Source organism: Ruditapes philippinarum, unplaced genomic scaffold (genome assembly GCF_026571515.1).
Source record: "Ruditapes philippinarum isolate M1 unplaced genomic scaffold, ASM2657151v2 ctg1014_1_1_1_1, whole genome shotgun sequence".
NCBI classification, from domain to species: Eukaryota; Metazoa; Mollusca; class Bivalvia; order Venerida; family Veneridae; genus Ruditapes; species Ruditapes philippinarum.
Window position 1 is genome coordinate 230,586 of NW_026859400.1, and position 27,238 is coordinate 257,823.

The 27,238-nt window shown below is 33.6% G+C and overlaps 2 protein-coding genes across 4 annotated transcripts in view; one reads left to right on the forward strand and one right to left on the reverse strand.

Moving 5' to 3' along the window:
• Positions 1 to 19,975, forward strand: part of LOC132756357 (fibrocystin-L-like) — a 230,449-nt gene extending 210,474 nt beyond the window's left edge. Inside the window, exons 51-58 of one of the 3 annotated variants that reach the window (XM_060747412.1) lie at positions 7,155 to 7,457; positions 11,236 to 11,513; positions 11,768 to 12,145; positions 12,574 to 12,834; positions 13,058 to 13,190; positions 13,790 to 13,974; positions 16,954 to 17,092; positions 19,208 to 19,975. In XM_060747412.1, the coding sequence (XP_060603395.1) occupies positions 7,155 to 7,457; positions 11,236 to 11,513; positions 11,768 to 12,145; positions 12,574 to 12,834; positions 13,058 to 13,190; positions 13,790 to 13,974; positions 16,954 to 17,092; positions 19,208 to 19,668 (2,138 nt within the window). In that variant the 3' untranslated portion in view covers positions 19,669 to 19,975. Of the gene's footprint in view, positions 1 to 3,458; positions 3,597 to 7,154; positions 7,458 to 11,235; positions 11,514 to 11,767; positions 12,146 to 12,573; positions 12,835 to 13,057; positions 13,191 to 13,789; positions 13,975 to 16,953; positions 17,093 to 19,207 lie in introns of those variants that run through there. The other 2 variants (XM_060747414.1, XM_060747413.1) reach the window with 2 other exon arrangements.
• A 5,490-nt stretch (positions 19,976 to 25,465) lies between these two features.
• Positions 25,466 to 27,135, reverse strand: LOC132756358 (uncharacterized; the record flags this gene model as incomplete). The annotated part of the gene is given in 1 exon segment (XM_060747415.1): positions 25,466 to 27,135. A coding segment is annotated over 1 exon segment (1,102 nt), but the record flags the coding sequence as incomplete, so codon positions are not given.
• Between the last annotated feature and the right edge of the window lie 103 nt (positions 27,136 to 27,238).

Below are 27,238 nucleotides of genomic sequence, written 5' to 3' on the forward strand. Positions count from 1 at the left end.
ACATAGCTCAATAGTATTTGGCCTAGTGTCATGAAACTTTTCAGAAGTGTTGGTCAGCATGTTGCATGTGCAATACTTCAGTTTTGTAAGAGAATAATTGCCCTTTACTTAGTAAAACTTGCTATTTTCAACTTGTCTTGATTTGATGTAGAATCATGAAACTTTATAGAAATGTTTATCAGCTTTTAAAGTTGTGCACCCAGGGGATTACTTGTATATTTTATCAGAATATGTAAGTGCCCTGGACAAAAAAGTTTCAAAATGTTGTGTCATGTGTATCTCTTAAAATGATTGAGCTAGAATCAACAAACTTTACAGGAATGCTGATCAGTATGTGAAGCTGTGCACCTTGGGTTTTGCAATTGGATTAATTCGATTTTGTAACTGTTATTGCCTTTGACTTAGTATACATTTGCTGTTTTCAAATTGTTAGATGTGTAGCTCAAAAATTATTTGGCCTTTAGTCATGAAAGTTTACAGGACTGATAGTCAGAATGTGTAGTTGTGCATCTCATCTATGGTTTGGAAACATCATTATGTCAAAAATGTTTTTATGCCACAATCACGAAGGGGTAGGGTTAGTTATGTACAATTTCTTTTATTTATCCCTCTTGTCATTTTGTCTTGCTGTTTGTCAATAGGCAGTGGAGTGTCGGGGCATATATGTCATATATACACATTTCTAGTTATTTCTAAAGTGGAATTTTTTTCAGCTTAATAAAATAGCAATTACATGCCAACTTATATTTTTCACAGTAACAAAATGTCATGACTAGGATGTTTTGTTTGGACAATAGTGATTTTTGTATACATTGCTTGCAATGTATACAGAGCTATAAGCTATATCTCAGAAATCGTTACAGGCCGAACAACATCCACTCCCGGATAAAAACCGCTATAGAAACTAGTTCTTCATTCTGCAGAAGCGTTACATTCCTACTACACATCATTAAAATAGTGTTTGCAAAGTTGTTTAAATGCTTTGAATGTTCCAAATCGTTTATTTTCATGAAATAATAGACTCAACATTCCTTTAAAGAAAACAAAAAATAATAGTTCATTGATAAAATCGTAGTTTATACATACGCGTTAAACTTCGCATATACACATGCGCTTGCAAGCATGAATGAATACATCGTAAATATAGTAAAGTCGTCAGAATTATATAAATGGGATGAAACATCTAAGATAGATATTTAATCAAATAAAATTCCTGATTTACATTTATGTAATAAAATTGCCCTAAAATGTTTTACAAAATTAGTATGGAGCTCCGTTACAAAATTTACCAGCGTATACCTGAAAATGTTTTTTTTTTTTTTTTTTTTTTAAAAACCTGGCTTCGAAAAATAGAAATTTTGTAAGCTATTCTTTTGAATGCCTTTTTTAAACATGATTTTCCTTTCACTTTTGTATGTCTTAGATTTTTATAAAGAAATATGTATCAAAATTCAGTGAAGATTGCCTGATTCAGTACGGGTAAAAATAAAGATATGGCCGCTCGACCATTCGACCCAAAACAATTCGTCGAACTTGGGATATTGACAATTAAGCCAGAGCATGGAGCTAAATATAGGCATATGTGGCCAGATTCGACGATAAGAAATAATCATTTGAAACTAACTGTATAAAATAGGAATTATTTTTATCTGCTTAAATTAATGGGTGCATTGAATTGCTGAAAAACACCAAAAAACACTTAAAATACAAAGAAGTCAAATAAGGCTGTGATTAAATTCAGCAATATAAACAATTTTTGATGGTTATTTGATGAAATGGGTTTTTGATGGTTATTTGATGAAATATTGGGTTCAATAATATCAGTTTTAAATCGATGATATATACAATTGGTATAGTTCCAACAAAATTAGTTTTATCTAACTTTTTTCTATCTTTTAAATTATTAAAATTTACTTTCTTTTTGCAACCAGTGTAAATTAGAGAATGATTCTATTCTGTATTTCATGCGATATGAAAGTGTTTTTCGGCAAAATAACAGTCTAGCGTCAAAAAAACATGGAAAAGCCGAAAAACACATTTTTACGGGCATTAAAATAGTCGTAGTTAAAACATGAGCCGCTATTTTTTTTTTCAACATTTTAAATGAATAACTATTACTTTTTTTTGTTACCAATGTAAAATGTCAGTGATGTTGTTTTTATAAATACAGCATGAAAGTGTTTTTCGGCTACGTAACGGTCTATCGTCAAAAACATGGAAAAGCAAAAAAAAAAAACACATTTTACTGGCGATGAAATGGACATTTTTAAAATAAGAACTCACAGTAACATGTATTAGATAAATTTTTCAACCGTCTATATGAATGATTATAACATTATATTTGTAAGCAATGAAAATATCAGTAATGCTTTTGTAATAAACATTGTATGAAAGTGTTTTTTGGCTATCTTAATGCCTAGCATCAAAAACATATAAAAGCAAAAAAAAAACAACAAACAACACATTAATTTTTACTTGCGATAAAATAGATATATTTAAAAAACTGCTGCTAAATACATTTTTCAACAGTTTAAATGAATAACTATTACAAAAAATTCATTACCTTTGTAAAATGTCAGTTATTTTTTGTAATAAGTACAGTATGAAAAAGTCAGTGGTGAAACTTATAGGTTGGCTCAGGGTGAGGTTTTAGATTGTTGAATGTCGGCCATCCATCTTATGTCAACTCTGGTCTGTCCACATTTAGCATTGTCGGATACCCACGACCGAACAATTTACATTTATCAGTTATGTCATGTTAAATGTTAATCAACCATGTGTATCCAACGATGACATTACAGTTGTTAACAATCTGCTGGTCATTTAGTTTGTTAACACTTTACTAGTCACACTTTTGCCCCAATTGTCACACAACATCGTAAGAATGTGTGTGACAGGTTTTGCTCGAGTTTGAACATGGACCACCTTGGTTGAAAATCAGAAGCAGGTCACAGTAGCCAAAAAATAGAAAAATGTTTTAGCTCAATGGTTTATCTAAAGTTAAAAAGTTGGTAACACAGCCTGCATTATGGAAAAACCCTCGTTAACTTGCTGTCAAATATAAATGAATTTCTTGGAAAGGTTGTATATGAAGACTATATGTAATAATTATTGAATAATGAAAAAATTACAGTACATTTGAATTGTTTTGATTATAGATTTCATTTTTATTAATAAACGATAAAGTAATGCATTTGAAAATAAATGTGTAGAGATTAATACAACACACCTGATTATATGTATTAATGCATCAAAGTACAGTACATAGATGTACTATAATTTGGTAATTAAGTCTTGTAGGATGATTCAATTAATTGACTTTGTATAGCGTTCAAGCCAGATCATGTATTTTATTAGATAGCATCACTGGATACTCAATATGACTGTTTCAATATTCTATACCGCAGTCCATTTAACGGGTGTTTCAAAAAATGATTTCTTTATTGCTTATCTATCAGCTTGCCTAGCAATACACAGATGGAACATCACATCTTCCTTGACCCATAAATATCTTTGGGAAAAAAAAGCCTTGGTGCATGTGAGTCACTTGTTTGGGACCTGACCTTTGTCAGAAGATGACCCCTATTGTTTTCAAGGTCAGTAGGTTAAAATCAACATGGCTTTGATGACAAAAATGGATTATATTATCAAGCAATGTATACTTCAGTTCTTTCAGTGCTTTGATTTATCTTGTCCTTACCCGCAATGCACGATGGTAAGATGGTGAAACTGCAATTGGTTCGTGACACAATGATGAAAACACACTGGTACAATGGTGAAAACACAATGGCACGATGGTGAAAACGCTATGGTACGATGGTGAATACGTGATGTTAAACCATCCTTCCAGCGCAGTTTCACCATTGTGTTTTCGCCATCCTCCCATGACGATTTCATCATCTTGCCATCAGGCTTTTACCATCGAACCATGGCGTTTTCACCATCGTTCCATTATGATTTCACCATCATACCATTGTGCTGTCATCATCGTACCATGGCATTTTCACCATGGTACCATTGCGCTTTAACCATAATGTACCATCGCGTTTTCACCATGGTACCATCGAGTTTTCACCATCATGCCATTGCATTTTCCCCATCGTACCGTTGCGTTTTCACCATCCTGCCATTGACTTTCGGTCAGTATGACCAGTACACATACAGATGTCAGATTCTAATTAGGCAAAAAGTAAAACAAGTTTAGAATATTTATTAATTATTTTGAGTTATAAATGATAAAACCTGTTATCTTTATATTAAATTTTCTATTTCTTTATACTGTATATAGATCAAGGACTACATGTATCTAATATATGCTTGATAAATGTTTGCATGTTTTTTCTTGCTGTATATAAGATATCAACTTGAAACTTCATTTGTACAGCTCACAAGGGTGACAACTTAAATATTTTTAATTTTAAATATTTTTACTAGTATCAAAGGGGGATGCGTCGGTGTCCGTCGTCATGCGTCAATTATCATCTTCTTCTCTGAAACTTCTAAGCAGATTTACTTCAAATTTGGTCTGTAGCCTCCTTGTGACAGTCACCCTTGAATTTGCTCATGTCATTGCAATTGGCCCCTTTTAGGGGTCAGCAGAGCTAAAAATAGAAAAACCTTTTAATATCTTCTAATACAGAACTAATCGATGGATGATCACCAAACTTTGTCTGTAGTATCTTTGGGTAGTGTTTTTCAAGTTTGCTCAAATGAATGTGATTGGCCCCTTTTACTGGGGCCACTAAAGCTTAAAATAGAAAAACCTTTAAACCTCTATTTCTACAAAAGTTAATTGATGGATGATCACCAAACTTTGGCAGTCTTTTATAAAGTTTGCTAATATTATTTTGATTGGCCCCTTTTAGGGGTCTCTAGGGCTAAAAATAGAAAAACCTTTTAACATCTTCTCCTACAGAACTAATTGATGGATGATCACCAAACTTTGTTTGTAGCATTCTTAGGTAGTGTTTTATCAAGTTTGCTTATATTAATTTAATTGGCCTCTTTTAGGGGCCACTAAAGCTAAAAATAGAAATACCGTTAAATGTCTATTTCTAGAGAATTGATTGATGATCACCAAACTTTGTATGTAGCATTCTTGGGTAGTCTTTTATCAAGTTTGCTTATATTATTTTGATTGGCCCCGTTTAAGGGTCTCTAGTGCTAAAAATAGGAAAACCTTTAAACATCTTCGCCTACAGAACTAATCGATAGATGATCTCCAAACTTTATTTGTAGCATTCTTAGGTTAGTATTTTATCAAGTTTGCTTATATTAATTTGATTGGCCCCTTTTAGGAACCGCTAAAGCTAAAAATAGAAATACCGTTAAATGTCTATTTCTACAGAACTAATTGATGGATGATCACCAAACTTTGTCTGTAGCATTCTTGGTTAGTCTTTTATCAAGTTTGCTAATATTATTGTGATTGGCCCCTTTTAGGGGTCTCTAGGACTAAAAATAGAAAAACCTTTAAACATCTTCTCCTACAGAACTAATTGATGGATGATCACCAAAATTTGTCGGTAGCATTCTTAGGTAGTGTTTTATCAAGTTTGCTCATATTAATTTGATTAGCCCCTTTTAGGGGTCTCTATAGCTAAAAATCGAAAAACCTTTAATTATCTTCTTTCAAAGAACTTATTGATGGATGATCACCAAACTTTGTAGCATTCTATCAAGTTTGCTCATATGAATTTGATTGCTTAAGCTAAAAATAGAAATACCTTTGAATGTCTATTTCTACAGAACTAATGGAGGGATGATCACCAAACTTTGTCTGTTACCATTATTAGGCAGTCTTTTATCAAGTTTTCTCATATTAATTTGATTAGCCCCTTTTAGGGGCCTCTAAAATTAAAAATAGAAAAACCTTTAAACATCTTCTCCTACTGAACTAATTGATGGATGATCACCAAACTTTGTCTGTAGCATTTTTGGGTTCTCTTTTATCAAATTTGCTTATATTAATTTGATTAGCCCCTTTTAGGGGCCACTTAAAGCTAAAAATAGAAAAAAAACCTTCAAACATCATTTCCTACTGAAATAATTGATAGATGATCACCAAACTTTGTAGCATTCTTAGGTAGTCTTTTATCAAGTTCGTTCATATTAATTTGATTAGCCCTGTTTAAGCTAAAACTTAAATGCCCCAGGTCATGGCATTTCTTCAAATTATTGTTAAAACATTTTCTATGCTAAAATTTTATATTAGAATAAATAATATTATAAACACTGAAAAGCAGTTGTTTCTGGTGAGGGACTCAGGGGCATCATGGCCCTCTTGTTTAATTCTTTAGTGATTGCCTTATGTTTTAAATGCTTAGCTCTTAAATAGAAAGTTAAAAAATGAGACAGCATAATATTGTTGATAAAATTCTATTAATGCCCATAACTATCGGAAGACATGGCACAGTGGTGAAAACGCGATGGTACGATGTGAAAAGGAGATGGCACAATGGTGAAAACGCGATAGTATGATGGTGAAAAGGCAATGGTATGATGGTGAAAACGTGATAGTGAGATAATGAAAACATGATGGCACAATGTTTGAAACTGATATGGTATGATGGTGAAAACGAGAGAGTAAGATGGTGAAAATGTGTAGGCATGATTGTGAAAACATGATGTCATGAAAATGCAACGGTACCATGGTTAAATGGCGATGGTACGATGGTGAAAACGCGATGTAACATGGCGTTTTCACCATCATGCTATCGCGATTCCACCATCGTACCATCGTGTTTTCAGGTACAGACTAAATAAAAAAATCATGATTGTCCAAACAAAACATCGTACATGACAGTGCTTACCTTAAAAAAAAATTCTGTCCATTATTGAGTGAATGGGAAAAACTTTTTACAATTAGTATCTGCACTGAGGGTATATGTGTTTAGCAAACATTTTGTTGTTTCCTATATAATTAAAGGGGAAACAAACACTGTTTTGTATCAATACAGTTTTCAAATCCTCATTGGTTTTAAGAAAGAACAAAAAACAACTTTGAAACCTAAGATAAGTCACTGAGGTTATGTAGAGTTATCTTACCATAGAAAGACTTGGAGATAACACAATCATCTCGTTGGGGACAAAGTTCAAAGCTTGTTAAATTTGTTTAATTTTCAAAAATTAACTTGATGTACTTGATCTTTTAGGCAATGAATATGATCCTCAGATTGCCGACGGAACAGGAACAAACTATTTTGATAAACATCGCAAGAAGATCAAATTTATAATAATGGGCCCGGAACAGATTGACATCATATCTCCTGACACTATCATCATGTCAATTAGTCTGCCTACATTAACAGTTGATGATTTCAATGGCGATAATTTGGTTGAAAATTTGGCGGCTCTCTTGAATATTCCACCCACGAAAGTCATTATTTTGAACTTTGTCAGTGATGGTAGTGGTGGAACTACTGTCGAAGTTGAAATAGGAGATGAACCTGCTTCAGGTATGAGCTATACAAATACTTCAGAATTTGAAGTGTTTTCAACTGAAATGTTTACCTCTCTATGTAATTTTATATACAACATGACCTTCTTGATTTTAAATCCCCTTCTGCGTAGTGGAAAGGGGATTATAGGAATGGCCTCCATCTGTCAGTCCATCCCTCTGTCCTTCTATCAGTCCATCCATAACACTTTTCTGTCACTCTATAACTTTTAAACTGCTGAAATTTTTTAAAAATAACTTGGCATAAGTGATCACCATAATAAGGCGATGTATAGTTCATAATAATTGGTTTGCTAACCCCAAGGTCAAGGTCACACTCATAGATCAAATGTTAATTTTTTTATTTCATAATAAAAAGTCTACGTTACATGTCCCCTCCATAACTTTTAAACTGCTTAATTTTCTTTTAAAATAACTTGGCACAAGTGATCACTCTAATGAGAAGATGTGTAGAGCGCAATAATTGGGTCACTTAAAGGTCAAATGTTAGAAAATGGTACATTTCGTGTCCCCTCCATAACTTTTTAAAACCTCTGGTTTTTATACGTCCGTTTGAAAAACAGGACGTATTATGGGAACGCCCCTGGCTGGCGGGCGGCTTCCAATTTTGTCCAGAGCATATCTCCTACATGTATGGAGGGATTTTAATGAAACTTCATAGAAATGTTCACCACTATGAGGAGTAGTGTCGCACACATGAACCAGGTCTCTAGGTCAAAGGTCAAGGTCACACTTAGAGCTCATTGAAAAATGCTTGTCCGGAGCAAAACTTCCACATGTATAGAGGGATTTCAATATTGATTGGCAGAAATGTTCACCATTGTGAGGCGGAGTGTCGCGCGCAAGATTCAGGTCCTTGCGGCCGAGGTCAAGCTCACACATAGATGTCAAATCTTAGATAAAAATATGAAAATGTGTATAGGGACGATTTAATCATCATTTATTGAGGGATTGTAACACAAATGGTCATTATCATGACTACGGCTGTGACACATGTACTTTAGGTCAATATGCAAGGTCAAGGTCACTAAAGATGGTGAAATATCCAGATTTTGTCTGGAGCATATCTCCTACATGTATAGAAGAATTTTTATAATACTTAATGGAAATGTTCACCACCATGATATGTATTGCTCCGTGCATGATCCAGGTCTCGTGGTCAAAGGTCAAGGTCACACTTAGAGCTCATTGAAAAACTCTTGCCCGGAGCAAAACTTCTACATTCATAGGGGGATTTCAATATAACTTGGCACAAATGTTCACCATTGTGAGACTGAGTGTCACACGCAAAATTCAGATCCCTGCGACCAAAGTCAAGGTTACACAGAGGTCAAAGTTCAGATAAAAATTTGAAGATGTGTATAGGGACCATTTAGTCATCATTTATTGATGGATTGTAGCACAAATGGTAGCTATCATGACTACAGGTGTGACACATTTAATTTAGGTTAATATTTGCAAGGTCAAGGTCACTGGAGATGATTAAATATCAAGAAATTGTCCGGAGCATATTTTCTAATGGCATGGAGGAATTTTTATGTTACTTTATAGAATTGTTCACCACCATGAGACGTAGTGCCTGCACATGAACCAAGTCTCTAGGTCAAAGGTGAAGGTCACAGTTAGAGCTCATAGAAAAACACTTGTCTGGAGCAAAACTTCTACATGCATAGAGGGATTTCAATATAATTTGGCACAAATGTTCATCATTGTGAGACTGAGTGCCGTGCGGCACAAATGTTCATCATTGTGAGACTGAGTGCCGTGCATAAAATTCAGGTCCCTGTGACCAAGGTCAAGGTCACACATCCTGTGCATATCTTCCCTACTGATATGTTTTAAGGTTCATTTAACAACACAGTGCCAAGAATAAAAACTTGCTTGCTAGATAACACTTATCCATAATGCCCCCATCTCCATCTAAAGCTTTCGTAAACGGGCGTATTTTGTGACTATGGCACCCTTGTTTTTTAAATAGCTTAGCACAAGTGATAACCATTATGAGACAGTGTGCAGAGCGTAATAATTGGGTTGCTATCCTCAAAGTCAAGGTCACACTTACAGGTCTAGTGTATACAATTCGTGTCTGCTCAAAATCTTTTAAACCGCTGAAAAGTTTTTTTTGAATAACTTGGAACATTTAGTGATCAGCATTATGAGACAATGAGCAGAGTGCAATAATTGAATTGCTACACCCAAGGTCAAGTTCACACTTACAGGTAAAAAGTTAGAAAGTCTGTCCAAAACATTTAAACGGCTGCAATGTTTTTAAGATAACTTAGCAGAAATGATCACCATTATGACACCATTGGCAGAGCGTAATAATCAAGTCACAACCCTGAAGTTCAGGGTCACACTCAAAGGTCCAATGTAAAAAAACATCTATTTTTCATTTCCACTCTATAACTTATTGACAATTCAAAGGTTTTAAAATTACTTGGCACAAATGATCACCACCGTGACACAATCTGCAGAGTTCAACATCCAGGTTGCTTCCCCCAAGGTCAAGTTTATATGTAATCCATAACTTTTTACTTTATGGAAGATTTTAAATAACATGGCACAAATAATCACCATCATGAGACTATGTGCTTATGATATGCATGGCATAACATCAAGGTCTTGGCTGGTAAAAGGTCAAAAAGTACACATTTTTGTTCAATGCGGAAGGGGATTTAGCTGTCCTTCAGACTGCCTTGTCTATAATCAATTGATGTTATATTTAATGAAAAAAAAAAGTTGAAAATGTATTGTTTTGGCAAAAATTAGTAAAGTAATTCATTAAAGGAATCTTAAGTTATCATCTTATATAAACTTTCATGTCGGGAAAGATAGTTGAGAGTTTTCTTAATTTGTTTCATTGAAGTTCATTTTGAGTTATAACAAATGTAGATCCTTAACATTATTGTTTGTTATTGGTATATTCTTTTTTGTGTCGCCTTGAAAAAGGCAACATGTAAGTTGTACTTTTGTTGGCTTCGTTGTCGGCGGCGTCCCCTTAGGCTTGTCCAGAACATATCTTTGTAAGTCAGAATGTTTCAAACTTGGTATGCATGCTTCTTTCAATGACCAAAAGCGCAGTGCACAAGAATCATTACTCTGTGCTTCTTAATTTTTGAGTTATTGCCCTTTGTTAATTTTCATACTTTATTTTTGTCTAGGCCAATTTTCTCCTAAACTATATGAGCAATGGACTTGAAAGTTCACTGGATGATATATCTTTTTAAGAAAAAGTGCAGTGCACAAAAACTGGTACTCTGCACTTCTTATTTCTAAGTTATTGCCCTTTGTTTTTTATTTTTCATTCTTGTCCGGGCCATTTTTCCTTACAGAAATATAAAAGATATGGACATGGACATGAAACTTCATAGGATGATAAATCTCATTTAGATAAAGTGCAGTGCATAAAAACCGGTTCTCTGTACTTCATGATTTTAGAGTTATTGCCCTTTTTAATTATGATACATTATTTTTGTCGGGGGCCAATTCTCCTAAACATTAAAAAATACATCAATCCTGTATTATTGTAACAATTAGTTCAAATTCTACAAGAGTTCAAGGTACATGTACATTGTAATAGTGGTGTTTATAAATAACCTATATTTGAGAAGCAAATGCTTAAGTGACAGCTATACTGTTCACAATGGGACACATCCGGCTCTCGTAGTTCTAGTCTAAAAATAATATTGCTCAGTCTTTGGTCGATACACATATAATACAGCATGTACAAGAGGTGTATTCTTTAATCAGTACGCATTATTACTATATCATTACAGATTTACATTCAACCGTAGCAGACCACATTGATCACTCGTCGTTGCTTAAACTAGCTGTTAATATTGTCAATGAATGTCAAGCTGGAAATGTATCGCAGACATTAAACATCACTGGAAAATGCAAGACGGTCGAATATCCATCAACTGATCTAGATGTGGCTTCAATAAAATACGTCTTACCTACTCCCCACCATCTTTTCTTCCATACTAAGCCTGTGGCCGACTATGAAGGAATTCTCCTTATTACGCAACCGAAAGTACGAGTAGCTGATATTTCCGTGAGTATTAATCTCATTTAAATTAATGTTATCATTGTTTGAGTTCATTGAATGTTTATATGATTTAGTATGTACTCAAATTGAACTGATTGAAATGACTGTAGTCTAGCATACTTTGCGTATTTTTGTTTTTGTTTTCGCAAGTTAATTCTGTAAATATTTCATTTGATGGAGAATGTTTGAGTTTTTTACTTTTATTGTCAATGCTTGAAGCAGCTGAGCCATAAAATAAAGAATTTATATATTCTTTGCAGAACAATGTAGTGACAGAACTTGGAATAGCTGAATATCCATGGCAAATGATGGTAAGTGTTCGTCAGGGCACTGGACATCCGTCTAACATTCTCTCGGGCATCCTTGAAGTAACTTGCTCCGATGGCTGGTTCAACTTCTCTGACCTTGCTTTCTCTCACACAGGGATTGGTTATATACTCGACTTCAACATCACATATCCACCTCAGTCTGAGAACTTTGTCCTAGCAACGGAACCATTTAACATTGGTGGACGAGGTTTGGAGATTAACCTCTATGAGGCAACAAGTGGTGATATTACTACAGATAGCCAGTTTTCCATAATCCTTGATCTACATGACTCTGAAACTTCTGAGACCATCACTGATATCAGCTGGAGGGTAGGTTATTTTGTTTATTAGACTTTAATTCTCAGATTGAAGTTTAAACACATATTATATTTAGTAAATAACTGCAGAATCTCGTAAATTAGGGGTAGGTACGTTTTGGTTGGAATATGGCCCGAAATATTGAGGAAATTAAATATTAATTTAGATAAATGATTAACTGTCAATTGACAAAACAACAAATACGCAATTAAAAACTGACGTTCCAAGTTGTATCGCACCAACGTAAATGACGTCACAGATGATGTCAATCATCCTCTAATGGTCACAAATGTAATAAATATATGTACATAAACAAGAATATGAAATCTTTCTCAATTCATTAAGTTAGTTTGTGTAAACTAATATTCTCCTTGCATATTTTAAGTGTTATAAGATGTTGTGTCTTATACCATTATACATCTATATTAACTTTATTACAGAATCATACCTGGACAGCCAGTGTGTCAATGATATCACCTTCCAATTACTCAACTTTAGGTGGCACAACCACCATATCATTTGACCCAAATACAGGACGTGTGATGTTTCCGGACCTTTTGTTTACCGGCTTTGGGACATTTTGTTTGCAATTCAGGGTTGTGTCTGATCCCCCTGACTTCAACATGACCATGAATCACAAAATAATTATAAAGCACCCAAAACATATTGACATGATTGTTGAAGAAACATACAAAGTGATGGTAATTAACAATTAACATTTACTTTAAAAAGGTACTAAAATTCTTTTAAAAGTGATGTTCATGTTATTTCTTTTCTCAACAACCTTTTGATATCACTTTTACATGAAAGTTGGTAAAAACCAGTGTTAAGATGATCTCCATTTACTTACCATTTATGTAGCTTTTAAGTTTTTAATTTTGTTTTCATTGAATTTAATTTTTCTTTTCCTATTGTATTATTCAGGTGAAGTTCAATGTAGATTTTAATGAAGTGCTACCAGATGTGGACAAGCATGATGCGTTTGAGCAGATGATTCTGACAAATTATGCAAATATGTTGCCAGACGTACTATTTTCTAACGCATCTATATATGAAGGTCTGCAATATTTAAGTGCAATTTTATAGTTACCTGAACCATTAATGTCCCCCCCCCCCAAAAAAATGAATGTATAATTTTCACATTCTAGTATAATAACTTGTAACTTAACTCCAACTTTCTTATTATGCTGTAATAATAAACTTATAAAACTACTTCTACTTCAAGTCGCTATTAATTTAAGTTCTAACAGGAAATGTCAAGAATTTAGTTTTAATGTGACATATAAATGATGTTGAGTTCTGATCTAAGTACATAGTACCTCAAAGTATAGTCTAATAAGTACTTCAATATATATGAGCCACGTCAGGACAAAACCAACATAATGGGTTTGCGACCAGCATTGTTCCAGACCAGCCTGCGCATCTTCCCAGTCTGATCAGGATCCATGCTGTTTGCTAACAAACCCTATAACAAGTAGAGAAACTGATAGCGAACAGCATGGATCCTGATCAGACTGTGCAGGCTGGTCTGGATCCATGCTGGTCGCAAACCCATTATGTTGGTTTTGTCGTGACGCGGCTCATATGGTTTGACAATCTAAAATGAATAATATTAATTATATCTAACTTATGACGTAACTTTTGTTTTGTTTTCAGGCAGTATTGTGGTGAATTTTACGATGTCCGGATTATCAGCCGACTTAAATTCTACAGTCTACAGTCTTTGTGAGATCATTTACAATGAAATGTCATATGAATTCTACAATTACTCACTTAAACTGTCCCCCTACATGACCGTCAAAAATGAGACATATGAATTTGAATTTTTCTGTGGCAAATTCGTAAGTGATTTTAATTTGTCACATTTTAAATTTTATTATGCTGCCGCCATGTAATGGCCGGGCATATAGTGTTACCCTGTGCCGTCATTCCGTCCTTCCTTCCTAATCCGTCATTCTGTCATTCCGTCATCATCAGTTTCCGTTCATTATCTTAAGAACGGTTGCATTCATTCAACTCAAATTTGACATATGGATATGTCATGAGGAAATACAGGTCAAGTTTGAATTTGGTCATGGTTCGATGATTTTTTGGCAGAGTTATGCCCCTTTTACTTTGAAAATGATATGAAATTTTCAGTTTCCGTTCATTATCTCCCCAAATGTACAATACATTCCACTCAAACTTGACATATGGATGCGTCAAATGAATGCGCAGGTCAAGTTCAAATTTGGTCATGGTTCAATGATTTTTGGCTTTCACTTTGAAAGTAATATGAAATTTTCAGTTTACGTTTATTATCTCCCCAATAGTACAACATATTCAACTCAAATTTGACATATGGATATGTTTTTGGAATGCCCAGGCCAAGTTCGAATTTGGTCATGGTTCAATGTTTTTTGGCAGAGTAAGGCCCCTTTCACTTTGAAAATAATATGAAATTTACAGTTTCTGTTCATTATCTACCCAACAGTGTTACATATTCAACTTAAATTTGACATATGGATATGTCAAAGGAATGGGCAGGTCAAGTTGAAATTTGGTCATGGTTGATGATTTTTTGGCAGAGTTATGTCCCTTTCACTTTGAAATAATATAGATACATCTTAGGAATAAGCAGTTTAAGTTTGAATTTGGTCATGGTTCAATGATTTTAGACAAACTTATCTTTCTTGAATGTTGAAAAAGTTTTGAACTTTCAGTTTCAGCACTCATACTTTTAGCCATTATTTTGGCTACAAATATGCAATATGCCATTTTAAAAGGTTAAGACTGAATAATTTCAGTGCCTTGAACATTGTATGAAAATGGTTTGTGTTAACATTGAAGTTTTAAGGGCTTTGAACTTAAAATGAAAAAAATAATTAATGCACCATCTGAAATTTTGGCTGCATGCGGGGGCATCTGTGGCATGATGACACATTTCTAGTTTATCATATTTTACAACCTGGGTCTCATCCTATAATTATCCAGAGTTATGGTTGAAACGTTGACTTGCTCAGATGAATTGTTCTACATATGTCTTGGGTAAATATATATAAAGCGTGTATGTGATTTAAGTATTGAATGTGTGTATGTTAGCTCCCTTTACTGTATTCTATGTGCATTGAAGAAACAATTTTATCCCCCCTGCTATAAAATTGCTGGGGCATAGTGTTATCCTGTTTGGTCTTTGCATCATCAGCGGTTTTCGTTCATTATAGCATTTTTCCTTCATTATCTTGGCAACAGTTGCACACATTCAACTGTAATTTGACATATGGTTATACCATAGAAAAATGTAGGTCAGGTTCAAATTTGGTCATGGTCTGATGATTTTTACAGAGTTATGCCCCTTTTTCAGTTTTCAGTTTACGTTAATTGCAGCAGTTGTACAAAGTCAACAAAGATTAGCATATGGATGCGTTAGAGAAATTTCAAAGTTCAAATTTGTTCATGGTTCAATGATTTGTTACCCTTATGAGTGATGACCCTCTAACTTTAAAAAAAAGAAAGAAGAAATGTTTCCATTCATTATCTCCCCAACTGGCAACAGTTGTACACATCCAACTCAAATTTGACATATGGATACACCAAAGGAATGCACAGGTCATTTGAATTTGGTCATGGTTTGATGATTTTTGACAGAGATTTGCCAATTGAATTTTGAAAAAAAAACAAAAAATTCAGTTTCTGTCCATTACCTCCCCAACAGTAGTACACTTTTAACTGAAAATAAGTAATTAATGCACAGGTCAAGTTCAAATTTGGTCATGGTTTGATGATTTTGGACAAAGTTCTCTGTCTTTTGAACATTAGAAAAAAAAATGATTTTTTTAAAGTTTTTAAATTTAAAAAAAATAAAAATTCAGTTTCAGTTCACTATTATCCCATCAGTTGTACACAACTCAAATTACTATATGGATATGTAATAGCAATGAGCACAGGTCATTTGAATATGGTCATGGTTTGATGATTTTTGACAGAGTTTTGCCAATCTAATTTTGAAAAAAAAATATATAAAAAAAATTTCAGTTTCTGTCCATTACCTCCCCAACAGTTGTACTTTTCACTCAAATTAAGTATATGGATATGGCAAATAAATGCACAGGTCAAGTTTAAATTTGGTCATGGTTCGATGATTTTGGACATAGTTCTCTCTCTTGTGAACATTAGAAAAAAAATGAATTTTTTAAAGTTTTTTAACTTTGAAAAAAAGAGAGAAAAAAATCAGTTTCAGTTCACTATTATCCCAACAGTTGTACACAACACAAATTAATATATGGAAATGTCATAGCAATGAGCAGGTCAATTACGAATTTGGTCTTTTGAAACAGTTATCCCTCTTGAACATTGAAAAAAAAAAGGAGAAATTTTAAGTTTCCATACATTATCTCCCGCAACAGTTGTACATTTTTAAGTCAAATTTGACATATTGATACATCATAGGACTAAGCAGGTAAAGTTTGAATTTGGTCATGGTTCAATGACAATGATTTTGAACTTGGAAAAAATTTTAAAAATCTCAATTTCGACGTTAATTATTATCTCGGCTACAAATATCCAATATGCAATTTGCAAAAGGTTAACACTGAATAGTTTCAGGGACTTGAACTTAGTACAAAAATTGTTTGTGTTAACATTGAATAGTTTAAAGGCCTTGAACTTAGAATAAAAAAATGATACCTGCAAACAAATTTGGAACTAAATTTTATCATAACATTTGAAATTTTGGCTGCATGTGTGGGTATTTGTGGCGGCATGACAACACATTTCTAGTTGTGCCAGCATTCATAGAGATAATCCTGATAATTTATAATTGTTTTATTGACCAATTTCAGCCTGATGACAAGGAGGATGAAGGTGGAATGGAATTATACGTGAAAGTTACCGTTGTTGTCGTACCGCTCCCTATCGTGGGGGTGGCCTTATTCCTTTTCATCTGGAGATGTAAGGTCAAACCTAAAACCCAAACTCATGGTAGGTATCAGCATGCCAAATGTTTGTTAAAAACAGCAGGCATACAGATATTGCATGAAAAAAAAACAACATATTAAGTAACTCATTCGATCATTCAAGTCCAAAGTACAAGCTGTCAAAATAGATTACCCAAAGTGTTTCAAAACTTGTTAGTAATTGGGTAGAAATATGATGATGGAAGAGAAAATTGTGTCATCTTTTTCATCAAATGGTGATTTGGGTTGATTTTTTAAACTACAAACATCATAAATTTCTTCCTGTTTGTTTTCTATTTAAAGTCTAGAAGCATCACGCAATTTATTATACATGGATTGCATCTGAATAGTGGTTGGTTTTTACATTTTTTTAGTTATGCTGTTTTTATTTGGCTTTTGTCATTTCACTGAGCATTGACTTTCCATAGCAACCATTGATAGCAAACCCTAACAGCCCGTAGAAACCAGTGACTTCCATTTCAATTAGTGACTTCCCATAACTGCCACTGACTTTCGATAGCAACCATATAATTTCATAGTAACCACTGTCTTTCCATAACATCCATAGTCTTATTATAGCAACCATTGACTTTCCATAGCAACCAATGCCTTTCCATAGCAACCATAGACTTCCATTGCTAACAGTGACTTCCTATAGCATCTATTGACTTTCCATATTAATCATTGACTTTCCATAGCCACCATTGTCTTTCCATTGACTTCTATTCAATATTGCAACCAATTTGATTCTCCATAGCAACCACAGACTTTCAAAGCAACTGTAGGTGCAGCAACCATTGACCTCCATAACAAACAGTGACTTTAAATAGCAATTATAAAAGTGTCTCAAATAGCAACCATTGACTTTCCAAAGCAACTGTTTGCTTTCCATAACAATCATTGACTGCCATAGCTACCATTGACTTCATAGCAGCCATTGACTTTTCATAACAAACTGTAAATCTCTATAGCAACCAGTAACTTCTATAGCAAAAAATGAATTTCCATTGCAACGAGTAAATCTATAATAGACTTGTTTTGCAACCAGTGACTTTAAAAGCAACTAGGCTTGGCTTTCACTAACTTTCTCAAACTGAGACAAATCTCAACCTATGATTGTCTCAACAGTGACTGAGGTTCTTACTCACTTGAGAAAAATCTCAAGATGGCTTTCACTTAACTTTTTCTCAGCACTTAAGATTTGTCTCAACTTTTTTTCTAAAGACATAGCATATAATGCCTTCCATAGCAAACAGTGACTGTCCATTGCAACCAATGCCTTCCATAGTAATAAGGGACTTTCCATAGCAACCAGTGTCTTTCCATATCAACCATAGTCTTGCAATAGCAGCCATTGACTTTTTATAGCAACCATTGGCTATCCATAGCAACCATAGACTTCCATTACAATCAGAGACTTCCTATAGCAACCAGTGGTTTTTCATAGCAACTGTTGTCTGTCCATGGCAACCTTGACCTCTATTGTAACGATTGACTTTCCATAGCAACCACAGACATCCGATAACACTGCAGCAACCATTGGCTTCCATAGTAAATAATGACTTTAAATAGCAATTAGTGTTTGTCATAGCAAACATTGACTTTCCATAGCAAACATTGATTTTCCATAGCAGCCGTTTGCTTTCCATAAAAACCATTGACTTTCATAGCAACCAGTGACTTCATAGCAGCCATTGATTTTTCATAGTTACCTGTAATTTTTAACCAGTAACTAGTTAATAAACATTGAATTTCCATAGCAAGCAGTGAATCTACCAATGATTTCTTTAGGAACTATTGTTTGCCCATAGCAATCATTATTGTTTTTACCCGTGCACTATTTCAGATTTCATTATGAACTTTGTTATATCAGTTTAAGATTTAGATTATATATCTGCTTTTGTTTATAGTTTGCAGTATTACTTGGTTCTTATCATGAAGAATATTTATATTCAAGTGAGCAATATAAGGGCCATCATGGCCCTCTTGTATTTGATTACAGCGCTTAAGTTTCATACAGAATAATTACAACTTAATTGTCCAGGCAGCTTAAGCGTAAATGAAAATTTGAGATAAAGCATGTTGAAGGCAAATCATATTATTAAATATCTAAATGATAATATATTTTCCCCTTTTTCAGACGTGCAGTCGGTTACCCTGGGTACCCTGCATAGTAATGCTGAACAGTCGGTTACCCTGGGTACCCTGCATAGTAATGCTGAACAGAATCTTGAACACTACCTGTTCTGTGAAGGTTCTTCCGCAGGTTTCAGTGGTTCTCGACCGCCTACTGCAACTGGTATGATTCCCTTGCTCGAGGAGAGACCGCTGTCATCATTCTCAGTGAGAGTCAGTACGCCGGATCCAATGCAAAAGGGGACAGTCAATGATGGCTCTATGGAGGATGACAATAACATTTCACCACTACCTCCGTCTTGTGAAACCCCTGTGATGTATCTAAGGAGCCCGAGTCCAAATTCGTCACTAGGAAGAGAAAGCCCACTTCCGCCTGTTGGCAGTGATTACACCACAATTAATGTCACCTACGCCCCATTGGCAGCTACCAAGCCGGAAACTAAGCCAAAGGAAAAGATCGAGTGAACTAATTGGAGGATTTCCTATGTATAAATAATGATATGTGCTACTTGAAAATAACATGACATGTAACAGTTGCCACGCTTAAAGGCAATAGGAGACACTAAAATATGGACAAATTTCGTCTAGACTGGAATATCATGTTAAGATTTCCATTTTATTTTACTTTATTTTGGTTTTTACTTTACTAGATATCAACGGGGAATACATATGACTAGAAACTATGAGAAAAAATGTTAATAAATATTTCTGATAAATGATTTACGAATAGAACTTGAAAATGTAAGAAGTTTATGATTTTTTTTTGTTATTTCAACTGAACACCTACATATTGTGAATTGATAAAATTAGAAATGAGCCGCGTCACGACAAAACCAACATAATGGGTTTACGACCAGCATGGATCCATGCTGGTCACAAACTCGCTATGTTGGTTTTGTCGTGACACAGCTCAAATTATTTCAATTTGTGAGGCTGTAGTTATTGTAGATCAACAAAGTCTCTGAAACAGTTGACCTCCAGAAGATGATAGAACAAGAGCCACCGCCGGGCGGGGGCAACGCTCGACTTTTTACTTTTTTCTAAACGCAAACATAGAAAGGTTTGAACATATATTGACGTTTCCTTTTTATAAATTTAGTTGGTCTGTCTTGTCACATTAGTTTTGTTTATATATTTTGTATATATATATGAATAGAAACATTAAGCATATTTCTAAAAATAGCAACAGTACGCAATTTCTTAAAAAAGCAACATGACGCAATTTCTAAAAATAGAAAAAATGTCGCAATTTCTAAAAATAGAAAGAAATGACATAATTTCTAAAAATAAAAAAATGACGCAATTTCTAAAAATAGCAACAATGATGCAATTTCTAAAAATAGAAAAATTGATGCAATTTCTAAAAATAGCAACAATGACGCAATTTCTAAAAATAGAAAAAAAATGATGCAATTTCTAAAAATAGAAAGAAATGACATAGTTTCTAAAAATAAAAAAATGACGCAATTTCTAAAAATAGCAACAATGACGCAATTTCTAAAAATAGAAAAAAATGACGCAATTTCTAAAAATAGAAAAAATGACGCAATTTCTAAAAATAGGAAAAAAAATGATGCAATTTCTAAAAATTGAAAAAAATGATGCAATTTCTTAAAATAGCAACAATGACGCAATTTCTAAAAATAGAAACAATGATGCAATTTCTAAAAATAGGAAAAAATGACGCAATTTCTAAAAATAGAAAAAATGACGCAATTTCTAAAAATAGGGGGAAAAAATGACGCAATTTTTAAAAATAGGAAAAAAATGACGCAATTTCTAAAAATAAAAAAAAATGTCGCAATTTCTAAAAATAGAAAAAAAATGACGCAATTTCTAAAAAAATAGAAACAAAAAATGACGCAATTTCTAAAAATAGAAAAACATGACGCAATTTCTAAAAATAGAAAAAAATGACGCAATTTCTAAAAATAGAAAAAATGACGCAATATATATATATATATATATATGTGTGTATGTGTGTGTATATATATACATGCATATATATATATATATATATATATATATATATATATATGTATATATATATATATTCAAAATATATATATGCATATATATATATATATATATATATATATATATATATATGTATATATATATTTATATATATACATGTATATATATGTATATATATATATATTGATATATATACATGTATACATATACATGTATATATATGTATATATATATATATATATATTTTATATATATATATATATATATGTATATATATATATATATATGTTTCACATGCAAATATATATTTATATATATATATACCTGCATATATGTATATATATATATATATATATATATATATATATATATATATATATAATACATATACTATACATACACACACACCAATAAATGCACAATCTGAGAAAATTCAGTAATATAACCTTCAAGGTCAAGGTCATTAAAGAGCCCAAGCAAATTTGGGTTTGATAAACAACAAGGTCTGGTCCTTAAGAATGTTCTGTTATAATATGAAGTTTATCCCTTCAAAAATAGCAAAGTTACAGTCAGTTACTGCCAAAACAATGAAAATTTCAATAATTTGACCTTCAAAGGCATTGTCATTAATGAGTGAAGGTCAAGGTCTTTCGGAATATTTTTGACAGTTATCTTTGAAGATTATTATGTTCAAGTTTGAAGACAATCCATTCAAAAATAACAAAGTTACAGCCAATAATAGCCAAAAAAAATGAAAATTTCAATAATTTGACCTTCAAAGTCAAGGTCATTGATGAGTGAATGTCAAGGTCTGACTGGTTATTTTTAAGGGATATCCTTGAAGATTATTATGTTCAAGTTTGAAGACAATCCATTCAAAAATGACAAAGTAACAGCCAATAACAGCATGAACAAGCAAAAATTGGACTTTTAACCTTGAAGGTCAAGGTCATTTATGGATGAAGGTCAAGGTTAGTGTGGTCTACTGAAAGGTCTTGTCCCAAGGGTTGTTGTGGCCAAGTATGAAGACAATACACCAAGAAATAAAAAAGTTATGATCCAGGTACAAGTTTTCGGACGGCAACGGCAACGCCGACCTGACTATAACAATACCTCTACTTTTTTTTTTCAAAAAAAAAAAATCGAGCTAAAAACTATCTGCACACTATTATTCCAGAACATCTATCAAAAACATTATAATCATAGTTGAAAGAAATCGACATGACACTTAAAAGATCAATATTTCAACATTTTTTATCTTAAAACAGACACTTTGCTTTTACACCAACGGGTCATAATGATATTTACAGTAACCTTCTTTAATATATACGGAATTCTTCAATCCGTTTTTTTTTCTTTTCTTTTTTTTCTAGTACCACAAAATGGTACAGGACATTATCACGACCATTGATCCGGAACACACGTGTCACACGGTTCAAACTTAAAGAAATTTTTTCTTAATAAAGAAATAGAAAGAAACAAATTCAGGTATTTCATTCAGGTTTCAAAGTGATCATTACAGACACTCACAAATTCATGTAGGTAGATTCTAATTATTATATAACACGGTTTCAGAAATGAGCCGCGCCATGACAAAACCAACATAATGGGTTTGCGACCAGCATGGATGCAGACCAGCCTGCGCATCCGCACAGTCTGATCAGGATCCATACTGTTCGCTCGTAACCAACCCTATTTCAAGTAGCAAACAGCATGGATCCTGATCAGACTGCGCGGATGCGCAGGCTGGTCTGCATCCATGCTGGTCGCAAACCCATTACGTTGGTTTTGTCGTGACGTGGCTCAAATTACAGTACGTAGTTTTAAATATGATATCTTAATCTTAAAATCAAATAATCTGCAAGACCGACCGATTTTAGCCTATGATCTGATATTTCATAGATGTCAGTCGGTCATCGTCCTAAAGCGCATATAATTTGTTGGGCTAAAAATCAAAATGACAATTATTATCAAAGATGTATGATATTCAATTATTTTTATGTTTTCATTGCCCATATTTATACCAAAACAGTTAATTTGTTTCAATTGAATATAATTATGATTAATACAATCCATCATCCCACCCAAGTACGTGTTTCTTTTTGTTTTGTTCGTTTGTTGTTTTTATAAGTATACCCGTAGACGTCGGACGTCGGTGTATACTACATCAATTAGGTAAATTCTCAAAATAAATACGTTGTGGAAACATGTGCGTAACTGCCATTCAAATATATTGATTGGAGATTGAGGAAGTTCGTAATAACATATGAACTAACCACACATCCTATTACAGAACACACTACTGTGTATAAAGGTTACATATGTACACCGTACGCATAATTTAGAAATAATAAAAAATACATATGCCCAGTAAAAGTTAATGTTGTCAGATGTACAATGTAAGTACATACTTAATTAGACTGTGTGTTTTAAGTCTGAACCCGCCATCATTTTCAGAATCGAGGAATATTGGGACTCTTCAGGGCATATATTTTACGATATAAAAAACTTTGTGGAAGAAGAAATCAACACTTAATTTTACATTGAAGAAAATATGGATTAAGACGGGCGGGCGGAGGTGAACTTTTGTGACTCTCAAAATTGAGCAGCAATAAAAAAAACATTTGTTAATTACCGTGGAACCCCATACTCTACTGATTTAAGCATTTAAGTCAATCACAGGGTAAGTTTTATCACATAACCGTGCGGCTTTTGCGACTCCGTAAAAGTGGCATTCAGGGCCGTGTATGTATTTTGACGGCACGCTTAATTTTAGCGTTATACTATAGAGGCGTCAATGAAAAATTGTTCTTTTTTCACTTCAAACGGTCTTTTTATTTTGGGTATGTGATAAATATAATATTAAATTCGTGTAAGTTCATAACTGACTTAATTGAACTTGTTGAATAAAATAATATTATGCTCGTCAGAGGCTCGTATAATATAATTTTATTCAACTCGTTCAACAAATTCAGTATTAAACTTACACTCATTCAATATCCTCTATTTCTTCAACTTTTTCCAAAAAAAGAAGAAAAAAAGAGTGTCAACAAACTTTTCTGAAGAAAATCGAAATGACTTTTCTCTATATTTACTAAAAGTTGTATCAGATCTTCACGCATTACGTGAAGATATACTTTAGGGCGTGAGTTATGGTGTGTCCAAAACATGCAATACGTTTGAACAAAACGTCACAAAACTGACTTATATCAGACAGTTATCTGCAAAACGATGCAAAATATTCACACAAACCTTTTTTGAAACATTTATTGAGATTTAGCTCCAAACGGAGGAATCGGCGGTCAAAACTCCATACAGTCAAACCTGTCAACAAAGGCCAACCAAGGGAGATAGCCAAGTTTTCTTTATCCGGAGGTTACTTTGTTCTTAATTATTAAAGAAAAGTCTTCTCATTGGAACCTTTATACACACGGTCATCTTTAATCAGATGTGGTCTTTCACACAGGTTTGACTGCATGTGCTAAAGAGATCTAATGTCGACGTATAACATCGTATCTTAATATTTTGAAGACATTTGTTTTATCAAGCAAACATGTGATAATGTAACTTACTGATTCAATCTTCATTAAAGAAACCCATATTTGGATACCATGCGGTATATTTTCGTTGTTTTTAATATATCCTTACTTCGACACCATAATGTACAATACCGAACATTTTCGCACACTATTCAACTGCTTTGATAACATCTAAGGTTTGCAATGTAATATAGTTTAAGTTTTGATCGTTTAGGGTCCGGTCGACACTGGTGACTCTAAATCCAAGAGATAACCAATATATATAGTATATTGTCTAAATCACTTAATTTTTTAAACTGAATATTGTGAAATATTACGTGTAGATTTTACTTAAGCATTATTTAGTGCCCAGTCTTACTTATAGTGGTTAAGGAATTTGCCCATGGGTTCCGTTATCCAGAACAAGTTCAGATCTACATCGGAGCGATATTTAGAACTGATTTTCAGATTGGTCTGGAACCACACAGCCAATAGTTTTGGAAATAACATGTTCCAGCGGTTAATACACTGTTGAAGCTGTTATAACGCCGGTTTTGGAGTTTTGGTGTGAAGGAATTAATCAAAGCGTTTAACTTCTTTGTACCAAAATGACATATAGGTGTTAAATAACCGCTGATGAACATCAACCAGACATATATTATTTCGAACGAGAGGATTGATAAAGGAAACAACTATAACGCTCCATTTCTTGGAGGTTGTCCATTTTCATATTTGGGTGTTATGTTGGAAAATTACAAGAAAATAGCTTGTTTGTATAGTTCTTTATTCCTCCAAAATTTATCAACAATTTAAACTTACACATCAGACTGTATATTCTAACGTTTACAACAAACCAATCTTACACAAGCTTAAAATTACGTCATTTTGACGACTTTTCTAAATGAATTGCGTGCTCCGGTTGTTAAAGATGTTAACTCTGTTTATCCATTTTATCAGAGGGGATGCATGTTTTAAAAAAACAGCCGAAATTCAATTATATATAATTTATATACACTGCATAAGCGCTCAGCGCTGTCATTAAAAAGTGCATGTAATTTTCGATTTTCCTCACAAAGTTATTTTGACATGTTAAACGGTCGTATATTAGCGGTTGCTAACTTGTTTGCAATATTAACGTTTATACTGGGTCTTTCAAATGAAAAGAAATAGCGCTGTGATATTAACACGCATATGATAATCATAACGAGACATGATAGGGAGTAGGGCGCGTCTCCAAACCATTCTATTTGAAAGACTGTCAGATATATTATAATCAAACTTATAATTAATTATATAACAAGTTTAATTTGTAACTCGTGAATTATTGCTATATGTTTAGTTATTGAATAAATTGGAATAGTTGTCGATTATATATTGTCCCTGCTTTTCAGTGACCCACCCTAGGGTAACTACTTCATCTACACGTTTCTTCCTTGCTATCTCAGTATCATCTTCATTTGAAGATGAAAAAAGCATTTTCCTAACACCAGTTGAGCTTACGTCGTCAAGCTCTTTTGGAACTATGAAAAAGTTTTCGTTTCTCACAAGGTCCATTTTCTTGTCCTCAACAAAGGTCATTTTTACTTGTTCAGTCTCCCCCTTCCTTCCAATACAGACAATGATCTGAGAGCTATTTTTATGCCATTTGGCATTTCCTGATTTATTCATGGCTCTGTCCGCCCCATATATCACAGCTATGTCAACATCGGATTGTTTTAATTCTCGTTTTACAGTCTTTCCACAGTCTTCAGCCGACCCGATTGGTTTCTTGTAAGGGTTTAACCAATCATATCCCTCACACGCAATTTCGCACATTTTTATACGATGTTCTCCTCTAATACACATTTGCAGCGTCTTTTCACATTTCTTCTTCACATAACCATCAGGGGCAACTGCGAGAAATCCAGCGGTTACACGGAAATGTGTGTTTTCTTCTAACCATTTTTTAGCTTCCACCATAACTTGTATATGTCGCGTGTGCACTGGATTGAAAGCTCCACCTAGACACAGAATGACATTACATGTCGCTACACCCTTAGATTCAGACTGTTTCTTCTCTGTTATTACCTGTAATGTGTCATCTAGCATTTCTGAACAGCAAGCACCATCAAGAATTGATACAGTTTCTGTACATTCTTTTCGGTTTCTGGGCTTACCTCTTTCTGCAAACCCATCCAGGAGAATATGTTTGCATATCTCAGCATTGTTCGGAATGTAAACTCTTTCACTTGGTGTACATAACAAATCTTGTTTATCATTTAGAACAAAGTCGTGCTGTTCTTTAACAAAATCGGTTATGTCCTCGATCTTCTTTACCCATTCCTCGTTAAATCTTGTAACCATGTCACCCCGCAAACCTAGCTGAACTGCTCGCCTTTCAATAATTTTGCTGCCGTTTGGACTATGGTCAGGGTCCCATTGTAGACGAACATGGTCTAAATAAGAATGAAAAATAACACTGAATAAAAACGAGCAATATATTACTTGCATATTGAATAAACAGAATGGCGATTAAATAAAGGTTGGATATGTGTAATCAA